This window comes from Manacus candei, unplaced genomic scaffold, assembly GCF_025592945.1.
Source record: "Manacus candei isolate 608988 ecotype Guabito, Panama unplaced genomic scaffold, ASM2559294v1 h1tg000020l, whole genome shotgun sequence".
Taxonomy (NCBI): Eukaryota; Metazoa; Chordata; class Aves; order Passeriformes; family Pipridae; genus Manacus; species Manacus candei.
Window position 1 is genome coordinate 1604396 of NW_026138068.1, and position 14741 is coordinate 1619136.

Below are 14741 nucleotides of genomic sequence, written 5' to 3' on the forward strand. Positions count from 1 at the left end.
CCTTCTGGCAGTGTGAAGCCATTCCCCCTTGTCCTGGCACTCCAGGCCCTTGGAAATAGTCGCTCTCCAGGTTTCTTGCAGCCCTTCAGGTACTGTAAGGCCACAGTTAGGTCACCCCAAAGCTTCTCTTCTCCAGGCTGAATAATCCCAATTCCCTCAGCCTTTTCTCACAGCAAAGCTGCCCCAGTCCTCTGATCATCTTGGCGGCCTGCTCTGGACTCGCTCCAACAGGTCCATATCCTTCCTGTGATGGGATCCCAGAGCTGGAGGCAGTACTCCAGATGGGATCTTACAAGGCTTCCTGAAGCCATTCCATTCCCTAAACAACCTGCATATAAAGAGGGGGGTTTGGTACAAATGCCACTGATGAGACCCTGTTGGACCCCACTGTGCTGCCCACGGACTGATGGCACAGATGGGCGGTCCGGGTAGAGACAAGGGAACACAGAGGGATAGAGGGAGACAGGCAGGAAACATCGCCTGTAAACACACAAACACTGCACCAGCACACACAGCACGGCAGATTAATCACAGCCAAACTTCATCAGCTTCATGACAAAAGAGTGTTTTAATGAGGGCCTCAGGGGAGGAGTTTTGCAGACCTGATGGACACGACCAGCACGGACCAAAGCAGGCGGGAAGGACGGACAGCCACAGCATCAGGCAGACACGGGACTTTTTAATGCCATGACACTGAGCTAGAGCCATTCAGGGAGTTAAATGCCACCTGCAGAAGCCCAAAACTGAACGGTTTTCTTGCAGCGACACAAAGAAGCACCTAGAAAGATTGAGAGGGCTGACATGGGCGTAATAGCAACAAAGATGAAAATTACACAAGCAATTGTCAGGAAGATTTTCCCAGAGACAGCGCTGTAAATGAATAAACACAACAGAGGCGTTAAACAACGCCAGAGAAAACACCACGAAAGTCACCCAGACTGACAGCAGAGACAGGGGAGTGTAAGCCTGGAACTCGGAGATTTACAGAAGTTTCAAGAGGTACAAGAATTCACTGAAGGACACTTCAAAGAAAGAAGTGAAATTCAAAGAAAGAGCAGAGGAAGGCCAAAAGATCAGAACTGTAAAACCAGAAGCAAAAGAGGACAGAGCAATGATGCTTAACCCCGAGCGGGAAACGTCACTTGCGTTTCAACAACATTCAGCACCATAAGAGGAAGAAAAGAAATCACAAACAGCTCAGAATAAAACTGGAAAGGAAAATCAACCTCTGCGTGTTCAACAAACCTCAATCAGAGTTTTAAACAAGTTAGTCTGAATACTGGGTAAGAAAGCAAAGGGCACATCAACTGCCCCAGCAAGAAGCAGTTGGGTGCCAGGGGTCAGTCTTCACCTCTGCAGGTGAAGCGAGGATGGGATGATACCCGAAAAAAATGTCATATTATAAGCACGATTCTCAAGAAGGAAGTAACTGCAACACGCTCCTTTTTTCCCCTAGAAGGGCAGGATTCAGAGGAACGCAGGAGACCAAGGAAAAAAGGTTGAGAGAAAAATCAAAATTAAAATTGACTTGAAACAGAGGTAATTACTGGAAGCACGTTAGAAAAAGAGATATGAGAGGAGAAACATCTACAGCCGTGGGGAGAGAAGCCTGGACAGATGGATGCTGTGTTTTGTTACCATGCCCGTGGTATTTGTACACCGAAAGCACCCGAAGCTTACGTGATGTTTATAGTAAGAAAGCTTTAATGTCAACTTTCCTGGCGAGGACAGCAGCATGTACTCGAGGCTTCTGCAAGCCCTGAACCCTCTCTCATTTGTTACCTGATTTCTTGGACCATTTTTCTCAGCTTCACATTATGCAAATCCTTTACTCAAATCAGAACAAGCTGCTGGTAAATAAAAAGAGCTGTTCTACAGTGCTCTTCTGCTCCCTTTGACCAAAATAAGGGAAATGTAACATTTACATGGAAAAGTGAAAAACCTCAGCAGTCTGATAAATAGCCTAAAAAATTCAGAGTGCAGTTAATTTACTCCTTTCCATCCGACACTTACAATTTTTGACAGCAATTCGGCAGAAAAAATTTAAGGTTTCATATTTGCTCATATTTCCACATGGACATCTTCCTTCCATTCCAGGCCTGATTTCTGCAGGATATTCTGCCTCTTGACATACTTTCTGCTCACCAATGCAAATCTCCCCAAAACAGGCTTTTAGGAAACAATGTACAACAAAAAGATACCACAGCTCTCCCAGCTCTTGGCAAGGCTCTTAGGAACGAAAGGAGGAAACGCAGAAGGGAAGGAAAAGCAGATGACAGAGGATGGAAAAAGGGTTGTTTTGTTTTGGTGTTTAAAAAAAATAAAAACACACTAAGCCTCTTCCTTAAGCACTCAGGGCCCATTAGTGTTTTCTGTCCTTCTTTCCCAAACTGATATTTAACGATTTCGGGACAAAACCAGTCTGAGGATAATTCACGTAAACTCAGCAATAATCAGCCCCACGGCCAATAAACTCTTCACCCTCGTAGTTCATTTGCTGCTAAGTCTTGGCCTGCAGCCTTGGAATTTATTCTGCCGGCACTATAGCTATTTCCTTGTAAACAGGAAGCCCCCTCAAATTTGCATTACAGTAAACTCATTTGCTTCATTTAGCCTCAGCCTTATCTGGGAAAGATAAAAGCCTGCCGACAGGTGTATGGGCTCCAGCAAGGAGCCAAGACTGAAAACAGGGGTGAAACCTTTAATATTTTCTGAGGCGACAACGTCAGCGGCACAGGACCCGTCCCTGGGCTGTGGTTGCCTGCAGGAGACAAACCAACACATTCCTGCGAGCAGAGAGCTGCAATAAGGCAGGGACATTTATTTTCAAGCGTGGATGTGATATTCCAGTGACCTTCCTGCTGTCTGTCCCAGTGACAGCCAGGACCAAGGCGAGGATGGCTGCGCAGCCAGACGTGACAGAGACGAGCTTATGCTCCTCCGAGGAGCTGCTCACACACACAGAAATAATGAGTATCTGGAAAAACTGTTTGATTTCAAACTCATGTAAGAGAGGACTCGTGTGTGTTGTATTTTTTTTGCTGTTACTATATCAACCTGCCTTTAACCAGCCGATTTATGTCATTTTAAATGAATCACTTCACCAGCAACACAGAATATTTCAGTAAACCCAACACACCATGTCTGCTCTAATGAGAGGGATCAAAAAAAACCAGCCAGAAAGCAGCACGAAGGTATCTGACACCAGAATAACGGTCACAATTTCCTACTGTATGAGGAAATCCCTGGTTTCAGTTAGTAGCTCAGAAGTTCAGTCATTTTGAGCATCATACAGCCGTTTGTGGTCCCGGGCTGAGGCAAGTCTCTGTTCTCGGTTATGTCTCCTCCCACTCCGGTGCTGAGTGACTGAAATGTCCCCATCCCACAGCACCATGGACTCACAGATGGCTTCTCACCTTCTGCAGAGCACCACAGCCCAGGGGGATGGCAAACCATCCTTTTCCTTCACTATCTCATGCAAACAGGTTCTTCCACAGGCAGCTCTAGGAGCGAGGCATTTCACCTTCACCTTTCCTCCTGCTCCACAAAATTTCCTCTGGCATGTGGCTGCATTTCCCACCCTGCCGAGCCAAATGCAGGTGAACCATCTCTCCAAGCTCAGGAAAACAACCACTGAGACAAGGCAAAAACTGGAGCAGGAGAGTAGAGCACAGCAGGTTCCTCGGGCCTCGTGCTGTGCTACAAGGCTTCCCCGCGCTGGGCACGACGGATGTCAGTCCAAGCAACAGCTTTCCAGCCTCCCCACAAGCGCCAATGGTGTCCTTATTTCTCATGGCACTGGAAGGACTATTCCTCCCCTGCACACCCTCCACATCCCACCCTTCACCTGCCCAGAGGGGTCATGTCCCTGCTGGGAGCAGGGAACAGCACTGCTGCACATCACTGACGGCAGAACTGACATCACCAAAGCACTGATAAATGTGAAGCCACCAGCACCCCCAGCAAAGCTGTACCTCAGCCTAACAGGGTAGGCAAAAATTGATGGATGTTGTATTATTTTTGAAAGTGTAAACACATACCAGGAAGAAAAATGGGCACCTTCGTCTGTCCAGTAACACCATCCTCAACCAGACCTTAAACTCAACAGCAAAACTTCTTTACCTGACATCTCAGTGCCCCTGCAAGGGGGATGAACGTGGGCTAGGCACCCTTCACCTTCCCCTGATCCACAGCCTCCCTGTCCTACCCAGCATTCCAGCAGAAAGGCAGGAAAATGAGTGTAGAAGTGGGAAGAGGGCTTCAGCGATGCCTGGCTCACGGCAGACAGCTCGGCTAGGCCACCAGCAGGCTTCCAAACTGCCTACACATTCTGCAGTAAAATTCGGTTTAGATTCTTCCTGTTGCAGTATTTCGTTTGCTGGCTAAATCCTCATTTTTAATATACATATACACATCCAGAGCCATGAAAGAGAGGGAAAGCTCAGTTTTAATTTCAACGATAAACAAGCGACGCTCAGGTGATTTTATAACACAAGCATAACCGGGGGGAAAAAAGCTGTTTTTTCAGACGAAAAGCTGCTTTTAGCACCAAGCGCTAAGCAAACAACCTCAGCTGTGCCAAGGCACCCGTCTGCTCCCGCGGTGAGATCGGGGAAGGTCGGGGCGAGGGAGTCCAGACCTGCCCCAGCACCTCTGCTCCGTGAGCTGCCTGCTAAGGGAGACCTCGGCTCCGTCCTCCTCCCGCAGCCCCTGTCAAACCTCAGGAAGCATCACCAAAAAAAATCGCTCTGCAGAGCAACACGGCCAGAGCGGCTCGGTTTGGTGCTACCGGTTGATTTAGACAGAATTTCTCACCCGCTGGACGGAGCACCGGGTTCGGGATCCACAAAGCCCCGAGCTCGGGGGATTCATCCCCGGAGAGCGGGGTATGCCCCGCTAAGCCGCCCGAGGGACGCCCGCAGAAGTTGTGCCAAATAAACACACACATCCAGCACATCCAAAACACCCAGCACATCCAGCACACACACGGAGCACATCCAGCCCGGCCCCGCGCCCGCCCCGGCCGGACCCGGTGCCTCGGAGGCCGCGGTGCCCGGGCACGGCCGGACCGTTATGTGCGGCCCCGGGGAGGGGGCCGGGGGGCCGGGCCGGGGCGGCCGCGCAGCCGGGGCCGCGGCGGGGCGGGCGGTACCTGGGCTCGGGCAGGGTGATCTTCTTGCTGGCCCTGGCCGCCGGGGTGCTCTTGCTCTTCTCCATCGCCATCAGGTAGCTGACATCGGCCAGCACCGCCTCCAGGTCCGCCATGTTCCCGCTCCGCCGCCGGGCTGCAGATGGAGGCTCCGCCGGGGCAGCCGCCCCCGGGGCGGGGGTTGGCGGCGGGCGGCGGCGGGCGGCGGCGGCGGCTCCGCCGGTGCGGCCGAGCGGCTCCCGGTGCGCGTGTGCGGAGCGCGGGGGCCGCTCCCGCCTCCCGCCCTGCGCCCCGGGCGGGCGGCAGGAGGGACGGAGGGAGGGAGGGAGAGAGGGAGGGAAGGAGGGAACCCCCGCCGCGCCCCCTCAGCGCCCGCCCGCCCCCGCCGGGCCCATGGCGGCGGCCGGTCCGCCCCCGCCGCTCGCAGCCGCCGCGGCCCCGCGCGGGCGGCTCGGGGCGCGCTCGGCGGCCATGGGCGGGCCGGGGCTGCCCGGCGCTACCGGGGAAATCCGGCCATGGAGCGGGCGGGGGGGGCCCGAGCGGGGCAGCGCCCGCCGGGATCCCGGGGACGGGGCGGCCGCGGCCCGGGGTGACCCCGCACCGAGAGGAGACGGTCCCGGCCCCGAGGGCAGCGCGAGGGTCCCGGGGTTCGGGGTCTCGGACACGGTGGGGGATTCCATCCTGTGAGGGTGGGGAGGCCCTGGCACGGGTTGCCCAGAGCAGCTGTGGCTGCCCCATCCCAGAAAGTGTCCAGGGCCAGGTTGGACAGGGCTTGGAGCAACCTGGGCTAGTGGAAGGTGTCTCTGCATATGGCAGGGGGGTTGACTAAATGATCTTGAAGGCCCCCTTCCAACCCAAAGCACTCTGTGATTCTTTGGTTCTGCAGAAGGGGAACACCAGAGCCAACACCGGGCACATGGGGCGAGGAGTGCGATGGCTGCCTGCAAACATCAGCACCCAGTCAAACGCGTCTCTTTAGAATTAATTTCCTCATAGTTTATTAAAACATATTCGTAATAAAAACAGGATACAAACAAATTCATCTCTGTGACGCCCCATTGAACCACTTGCAGGCAAATAATCATGCAAAGCAAGGCACCCAGGTGTCCTCTGCTCCAGCAGAGCTCCCAGCTCGTATTCCTCCTTAATGTAGTAGTAGCTCCACTGCAGCCAAGCAGATATGCAGATTTCAACTGCCTTCTTTTCTGAATTTCGTCAAATATGTCATAAATAATTGGCTCAATGAAAGGCTAAGTCAATGACAAGTCTGAAGTTTGAAACTCAGCATGTTTTGAGCTCTTTTCAAGTGCCGCCACTCCTCCTGCCTACATCTTTATGAAAGTTAATGATCTGATTAAAGCAAGGTAGAGTATACAGCTGGGAGGATTTCACCATGTGGCTCATTATGAACCGTCTGAGAACCTGTTTTTTGTTAAAAATGTTAATTTAGGCCAACATTTTTCACCTGAACAGATCCACTGGGGAAGGTTTCTTCTCCTCCAGGGGCCACAGAGCAGAGCTGAGGCTCAGGGTGTCCAAATGAGTGAAAGGAAACAGGGAAGGACCTGGAGCTTGTCCCTCCTGGTTGCTCGGGGTGAAGTCTCCCACCAGCCCTGTTTAAAGGTTTCACTGAGCCGAGCTGAGATGGAAAGGGGTATTTTTATCTCTTGAAATCCTCTGGGCTGGCAGTGAACGCTGGGGCTGGCTGTGGGCCGTGACACGGTTCCTGTGACTCCTCAGGCTCAGCTCAGACTCACAGCTCCCACTGCAAAGTTTATTCCAGTGCCTCTGCATGGGCTCTTCCCTTGCAGGCATGTGGTGGGAGAGATATTGCCCCCAGACATGATGATTTCAGGTCCTTTCCAGGTCCTTTCCGTGGTGCCTCTCCCCGAGCCTGGCAGAGCAGTCCTGCTCAACCCTCCACTCCTGAGAGGTCCCATGGTGGCTGTGAAGCCATCCAGGCTCCTACAGCTGCACATCCTCATTAACACCTGCAGAATTACTGTCTAATTAAATAAGTACATCAGAATACATGTAAATACATCAGTACACATGATGGCCTTTGCTCTAACGTAATCCACCAAGGCAAAACCCACGGTCTGTGCCTCATCCGTGGGATCATTTTAGAGCTTTAAAATGTTTGTGTTGATGAGAAAGGCTGGCATTGTCTAGTGACAGGTCCAAAAGTGTTTGGCTCTGCTGTTCTAAGGAATATTCTGTTTAGCCATGAGTAACTATTTGCCACCCTCACCACATCCTTAGCCTGATTACATGAGCAGACACGTGCCTTTTGCCAGCTCTTCCGAGGGGACTCCCAGGGTTTGGCTCCTGCAGCCCCTCTGCCCATCACTCACTGATATTTCCACAGAAAGAGCTGGGTTTCATTTCCTGAAACGTGACCCTGCAGAAGCAACAGCTCCACAAGGAGGATCTCAGTGCTCACCTGACGGTGTTGCCAAACACCCCAAGCACAGGCAAACAAACCGTCTCTGCCCAAAGGAGGAGGGCCCAGGTTTGCTGAGATATTTAAATAGCTTTACTGTGCTGGTGACAGCAATAGAAGTTACCAAAATGCCACTTGGGATTCCCAATGCTCTCCTATTTATTCCTGTGCTACATTTTCACCTTTTTGTCTGGATATTATTGTTGTGTACACATCAAAGACATTCCTGCTGACAGTTTCTAGGAAGTCAGGAAGACAGCCAACCAAGTTAAGGAACTTGTTTTCTTTTTTCTGCTTCTGGGTTTCCATCAGTGCTGATGTGGCAGCAGCAGCTGGCACCAGAGTGGAGGTGGGTGATAAGAAAAGGTGTTCTCTGCACCATTTATTTCCCAAGTGTGATTGCAGTGCAGTTGGAGGTAGTGGAATATCCCCGCAGCCACCCTGGGCACTGGCTGGGGAGGCAGCACAGCTCTGGCTATTCATGCTCACCTCTAGCATGTAAACACCTCTAATGTGTAAACACCTCTAGTGTGTAAAATACATATTTTTTTAGTGATATATTCCAGTATTTTCAAGGTCACTGGGATGAGCATTTTTTAATTACAGAGTGGAATCAAGTGGAAGCCAAAACAAGTAGAACAGGCAGTGCCAGCCTCCTCCTTTGCAGGGAAGTTCAACTCCCCAAGTGCAAGACTGCAGTTTTCTTTAGCCTGTGTTGTATCCCAGGCCGTGTTTGTGCTGTTCTTTTGTGTTGTTTTATGCCGTGTGTGTTGGTTTTGGTGTTTGCATGTGTTTATAAACAGTGCTTTATGCCTGCCTTGGGATTCCCCCAGGTAAAGGAAACCCAGAGTTAATCGATGCCAGGGTTAGCAGAGGTCAGAATACGGTACACTCTGAATGCATTTAAGTATCTCCTGACATTTCTGTGGATGGTGATTGATACTGCTCAATCAGTTTAAGCCTGTCTTGAGGCCTGGCTGGGCTGGAGTGCCGGGGTTCATGTGCAACCACTTCAGAGCCAAGAAACCAACCTCCCCTTGCTGCTCCTTCCTTCCAAGGAGCAAGTTCCTCCTATCGTCTGTATAAGATTTAAATGTTTAATTATGCCCTGCTCTGCTTCACAGGATGACAGATGATGTTACAGACAGTAATGAGGTTATCATACGTTTATTGGTGCGTCCTGCATTAACACCATCCCATCCAGATAATGGTGCAACGTGTTACACCAGGACAGAGGCACATCCATCCTGCTGCCCTCCCTGTGGCCAATCCCATGTCAAATAAGATCCCTGCTCTACGCATGGCTAATGCCAATAACATACCTCGAGGGGAACGTACACACAGAAGATTATTAAATCCTACTTTTTAATACTATTTTTACTAATATTTATCATGTGTTACCCAAAATGCTCATAGGTTGAGATTAAGAGCATTAAGGAGTGTTTATCTCAGTTCCCTCCATGGGATACTGCTGTCTACAGAGAGAGCAAGTTCCTTGCTCTTCCCTGGCAGCACTGGGGGAAGACAGTTTATCAGTGATGGATCCCAATTGGACCAGACTCTGTGGGTTGTTTATAGCCAAGCAGAAAGGTTATGTTTTGATGTTTCCTCCACTTCTGGCAGTATTGTCTGGGGTGCCTGAATGAAGGGAAGAGGGCAGAACCCCTTTCACCACACTCCCCAGTGTTCCAAATCAGCTCCTGAGTGCAGGGTTACCTGGAGGGGAAGCAGCTCCTGCTTAACGAGGTTGTGTGAGGATTCGTTAGGCAGCAACGGTGAAGTGCCCAGAGGCACTTCTCAGTAGGAGAGGAGTAAATACAAACTATTCCTGGGAAAAGTGGGGCAATGCCATCCCTCCTCAGGCCCCCACGCTCCCCCCGTCCCTCCCTGCAGCAAAGTCAGCCTCACCCCCACTGCGCTCAGCCGAGTGGACGCAGTGGAGAGGGACGGTGTTAGCCCCACATCCCAAGGAAACAGCCTCATTCTACCCCCTTTGCCTATCAAATTCTCTGCTTTGCCATGCCCCGGGGGGGCTTTGGCCCCTCTCCTCCCACAGTCCATGCCAATCCCACAGGCATTCCTCTGCAGCATCCGCACCCAGGCTGGGGTTGCATCCCATCTCCCTAATGCTGCACTAATAAGCAGTGAGAGGCAATGTGGAAAACAAATAGAGTAATTAATGGCCATTTCTGCTGCTGCTTTTAGTCACTGTCTATTCCAGAAGGAGCAGTTTTACAGAAGAAGCCTCTGCCCTCGCAGTGCCCTCGCATTAGGCGCCCTAACTCTCCAGAGGAGGGGAGTTCCGCAGCTTTAGCCTCCTGGAGAAACATGGTGGGTCCTCTGCATCTCCACAGATTCCTCCAGCTTTCTCCTGAATACTCTTAACAAAGGTACTTCAGCCACCTCAGAAAGGTAAAGCCTCGGTGTAGCTTATCATCATCACGTTCCTTTTTGCAAATAGCTGACATGATGAGGAGGTTGGGTTTTAATTAGGAAACAAGTGGTAATTCAATTCTCAAAAATATTATTCACCATCAAACGTTCATACTGGCATAGTCAGACTAGCAGTAATAATGTCCTCTGGGGGCAGAGATAAGAGCAGAGTTGAAAGTCATGTAACGTCTATAAAGTCTTGCATGAGAAAACACAGGCACGAGAGGTCTTGGGCCCCCACTTGCAATTGCATCACACTATTGTAATAAAAATATCTTTCTGACATTCTCCTCTGCACGTTTTCTTACCCTGACATGCCACATAGCCATGTCCTGGTGCTGCCTCCCTCCTCAGTCCATGCCTTGCCAGCTGCAGCCTGGAAGTCTCAGCTGTGACCCCTTCAAAGCACACACAGGGATGTTACTAAAACTGAATGTGGTGATGAAACACTTTCCCCTCCCACCATGCACACAACTAAATAAAGAAGCATCACCCTCTCACCTGGCTAGTGCAAGCTTCAAAAGCACAGGAGCAGCATGTGGATGAGCCAGGTCACAGAGCCAGCAATGCCAAAACCATCTCAGCCAGGGTGACCCATGGAGGCACAGGGACAATACTGGAGGTATGAAACACCCTCCAGAAGGAGGGCAGAGCCAGGGACCTGCATTAATACCCAGCCCTGGTTCTGCTCCTTAAGCAGCATCACCTGGTGCATCTCCACTGAACCCACCTGGGCTGCTCTGCAGGAATTGTCATGGGGCAGGAGGGCCCAAGGAGAAGTTTGAGCCATTTTCACACCTAAATCTCCACCTGTGGTTGTCCTCAGAGCTCTGTCATGATATGGACATGGCATCAGACCTTGGTGGAGGGGCTTGTTACAGCCCTGTCCACAGGGTTAGAGGTGCCTGATGAGAGCCAGGTAAATTGGGCAGTGACCCTTCACAGACCACCCTCCTGGGTCACAGGGCCCCTTCCTTGCATCCCCCAGCTCAGGACTGACACATCTTCAAGAACTCCACAAACAAAAACAACAGAGTGTGTTGTTACAGATTAAAACAAATAAACCCGAAAAGAACTGGAACAGCAAATGTCTCAAAGCCCTAAAAAAAAAATCAAAGTGTTCCCGTTCATCACTGTGGGGATGTCAGTGGGCACTGAAGGAGCATTTTCCCTGCACAGGTTGATCAGACAAACAGATGTCAAGAGGGACCCATTGAGCATTTGCTGTTCCACAGGCTGGCTTGAATGTAACTCAATAAAGGGGGAAAAATCAATAATTGCCTAATTTAGCTATAAATTTTGATGGACAGAAGCAGAAAAACCAACAACTGTGCAGATACTGAAATGGCAGAAGGTAATTCAGATTCTGTCACAGCGTCCACGGAAGGTAAATCGTGCAGTGCTGAAAACGAGAGCCCTGCTCTCCCAGGATTTTCACTGCCCATCACAGAAGTGGATCAGGACATGGTCAGCTCTGGGATAGTGCAGGGCTCGTTCTGGCAGGGGAGGTGCCAAGCCCACCGTGGTGGGAGCGGGTCAGAAGCTGGAGGGTGTGGGACTGAAATTCCCCCGGAGCGCCAGCGAGGCTGCCTGTGGGAAACCTTCAAAATCTGCTCCTTGGAAACAAGTCTGTTATGTGGTAAATGCTTTCTAGTTATTTCTCTTCCCTGGCTTTTTGTGCTCAGTCTGTTTACACGCAAATTGGCATTTGCTGCCCTGGCTGATCATTCACCCGGATCCAATCTCACCCGTCTGGTCTCTGTGCTGGCTCTGGGCACCTGATGTCACCACAGACGAGGGCAGTGTCACTGGAAGGGGCACCACAGACTGCTCCTCCACCTCAGGCACCCGGTTCCAGGGCACCCAGGTGCTGCGGGTGCAGCCCTCACCCAGGGAAACCCCACCAGAAACATGGGAATGTGCTGCCAGCTTGAGATGAAAATGGCATGGAGTTTATTTGGACTTCTGTCACATCAAAAGGGCCCTTGTTTGAATTCTTCTGCCTTTAGCCTGGAGAAGAAGAAGGGGAAAGATTGGCTCCTATTAATAGCCTCGCATCCCACAAGATCCGAGCCTCACAAGAAGCCATGAAAGACTGCGGCATCTGATTCCCTGAATAAATAAGGTAATTTAGGAAGAAGTGTGTGCTCAGCAGCCTTCATTACTGCCTGCTCGAGTTCGGTGGGAGATGACAGTGACAACTCATTTTGCTGTCCCAAGGTCCCAGAGGAGCTGTGCTGCACCCGAGAGCCACCAGCACAGGCAAGGGTACTGCCTCTCCCCCAGAATTCCTGATGCTGCAGCTAACACCCCCAGGACTGTCACAGAGGGAGTGGAAGGAGCACCCCAGAAAGGTGATGGGCCAGCAAAGCTGGGACACAGCTCCTGCAGAGATTCCAAGGGACGGGAGCTGGTGACAGGGCAAGGTGATTCTCAGGAAAGCATCTGCATCAGGAAGGAGCCAGCAGGGAGCAGGAGTGTGGTGGGGCTCCAGTCCTGCATCCCCAGGGACTGAGGGGGCAAAGCCACCAGGGACCCCCCTCCCACAGGGAAGGGCCAGGGCCTGGCCATGGCAGGGATAGCTGCTGCCCATCTGCAGGCCCCTGGCATCCTCCCACACCAGGAGTTTTCTCTCGGGGACTGTGGGATGTGCAGAGGGGTGTCCCACTGTGCCAACTGTGGGTAGAGCCCGTGGGGACACCGGCCACAGGCACCAGCCTGGCATTATCCAGGGTGTAGGGAGGGGTCTGACCCCAGACCGCAACGCACGTCCTGGCGACACTCAGATTTATGCCAGCTTTCCCTTAAGCAGATTTTCAGGCTCTAAGTGTCAAGTTTAATCCCAACACCAAAGGGTCATGTGGCAGCCGGTGCCTCTAGCTGCATCATCACCCCACACGCAGATGCTGGGACTGAGCTGCCCTTTGCATGTCGGGCTTGAGGTCACCAGGGCCACCAGTTGTGCCATCCCTAGGGTTCTGGTTCTGCCCTTGTGCCAGCACCCAAATCCATGGCTGTCTGGTCTGGAGTGAGGCTGTGGGAAAGGTCATGGGGGAAAGGAGCCTGTGGTCCCTGTGGAGCAGAGCTGTGCTCCTGCTGCACATGCCAACAGCAAAACAGAAGGATCTGCAGGATCATAACCCATCCTATCTGCAGTCCCATATGCCAAACAATTAATCTTCTCTCTCAGCGCCCTTGTAAAGCACACCAGTAAATTACCTTCATTTCACAGCTGAGGGAACGTGGTTCCAGTGAGGCCACTGCCCAAGGCACGTGGGAGTGGCCACGGGGCTGTCCATGGGTGGGTCAGTGGGCACATCCACCCGGTGGCTGCAGGTCCCGCAGGACAGCCTGCATGGGGGAACAGGGACAATGCACAGAGAGATTTACCCATCAAAAAGCACAGTGAATAAACCCTCAGTGACCTCAAAAGCATCTTTCTGCTAAAATGCATTCCCATGGATTTAGCATCTGCAGCTCAGCTTGACCCTGGGGGCTTGGAAGAGGCACCTCCAGTGGAAGGGAGTAGCAGATCCCCTAGAAGCAACATGCATTCCATAAGGGAATCAGAGCAAATTCAGGCACCAAAATGCCGTTACTGTGGGAAGGGAATGGCAGCGTGTGGATCTGCAGCAGCCACCATCCCTGCAGGAGCAGAGCCATTGTCCTTCGGAGCCCAGGTCGGTGCCCAGAGGGATGGTAACGGTTAAAGTGCCCCATTTCTCATTCCACACGGCCTCTACCTTTGGAGCTCATCTGGGCAGATAATGGACTTTGCTTTCTGACTTAATCTGCTGTAAATCTCTCCCATAATTGCTTATCATCCGGAAACCTGGAGAGAGCCAGGACAGACATTCCCTCTGTGCCATACAGCCGTCCTCTCCCTCCCTGTCCTCATCCTGCTGCCGGCCTGTGCCCAGAGCACTCAGAAAACCTAGAGTGTCCAGCAAACCCAGACTCCCCAGAGCACCCAGTACATCCAGCACACCAGAACACCCAATGCACATGGAACATCAGAACACCCAGTATGCCCAGTACACCCAGTGAACCCCTGCACCCACTCGCCTCCCCGTGAGACACATCCAAAATCTGCAGCGGCATGAACAGCAGTGAGGAAGCTCTCGATGGGAACTGAGGTGGCAGCTGTCCTGTTCAGCCTTCAAAATGAAAAGGCTCTGTCCCTCTCACAGTACCCCAGCTTCTTCCATCCCTGAGAGAGCCGAGGGCTCTGTTGGGAAGGCAACGCACACAGATACGGGTGTAGGTCAGGGGCTCACAGCACCCAAACCCCTCACAGCACAGAGGCTGCCTGGGCTCTGACCGGGGGCACAAGCCCACCTCAGGAATTCGGTGTTGGTGGGGGCTGCAGAGTCTTTGAGTTCAAAGCGCCTCTTACGGCAGCTGTGAGCGGCATTTTGTGCTCGGGCTGGCGAAGGAGCAATCCCGTCCTGCAGGGGAAGACGTCACACACGGAGAAGGTTGCTAAGCGAGCAGGTCCCTCCTCATGATGCACGACTTCATTACGCGGCTCCCTAAATGGATGTTACACACCAATGACATTTGCCTTAGAGCATATGAAGTCCCAAAATAGCGGGCGGCTCTCCGCGTTGTTGGTTTGGTTTCCTGAAGAATGTTCCTATTGTCTGCAGGGCTGCGGTGCCCCATGGCTGGTAGAACTCTTGGGTGGGGTGGCAGGAGAGATGGGAACCCCCAAAC

At 52.1% G+C, this 14741-nt stretch overlaps 1 protein-coding gene and 2 long non-coding RNA genes across 3 annotated transcripts in view; 1 reads left to right on the top strand and 2 right to left on the bottom strand.

The window, feature by feature from the left end:
• The window catches only part of GRK3 (G protein-coupled receptor kinase 3), a 65797-nt gene extending 60319 nt beyond the window's left edge, over positions 1-5478 (bottom strand). The window contains exon 1 of the mRNA XM_051785564.1: positions 5153-5478. Within this exon, the coding sequence (XP_051641524.1) occupies positions 5153-5265 (113 nt within the window). The 5' untranslated portion in view covers positions 5266-5478. The remainder of the gene's footprint in view (positions 1-5152) is intronic.
• Positions 5121-6187, top strand: LOC127470281 (uncharacterized). The gene is made up of 2 exons (XR_007904256.1): positions 5121-5226; positions 6036-6187. It is a non-coding gene; the product is annotated as an uncharacterized LOC127470281 (long non-coding RNA).
• Positions 6188-10811: 4624 nt separating this feature from the next.
• On the bottom strand, positions 10812-14465 carry LOC127470279 (uncharacterized). The gene is made up of 4 exons (XR_007904254.1): positions 14364-14465; positions 14087-14253; positions 13245-13376; positions 10812-12035 (listed from the first exon to the last, which is right to left on the bottom strand). It is a non-coding gene; the product is annotated as an uncharacterized LOC127470279 (long non-coding RNA).
• Between the last annotated feature and the right edge of the window lie 276 nt (positions 14466-14741).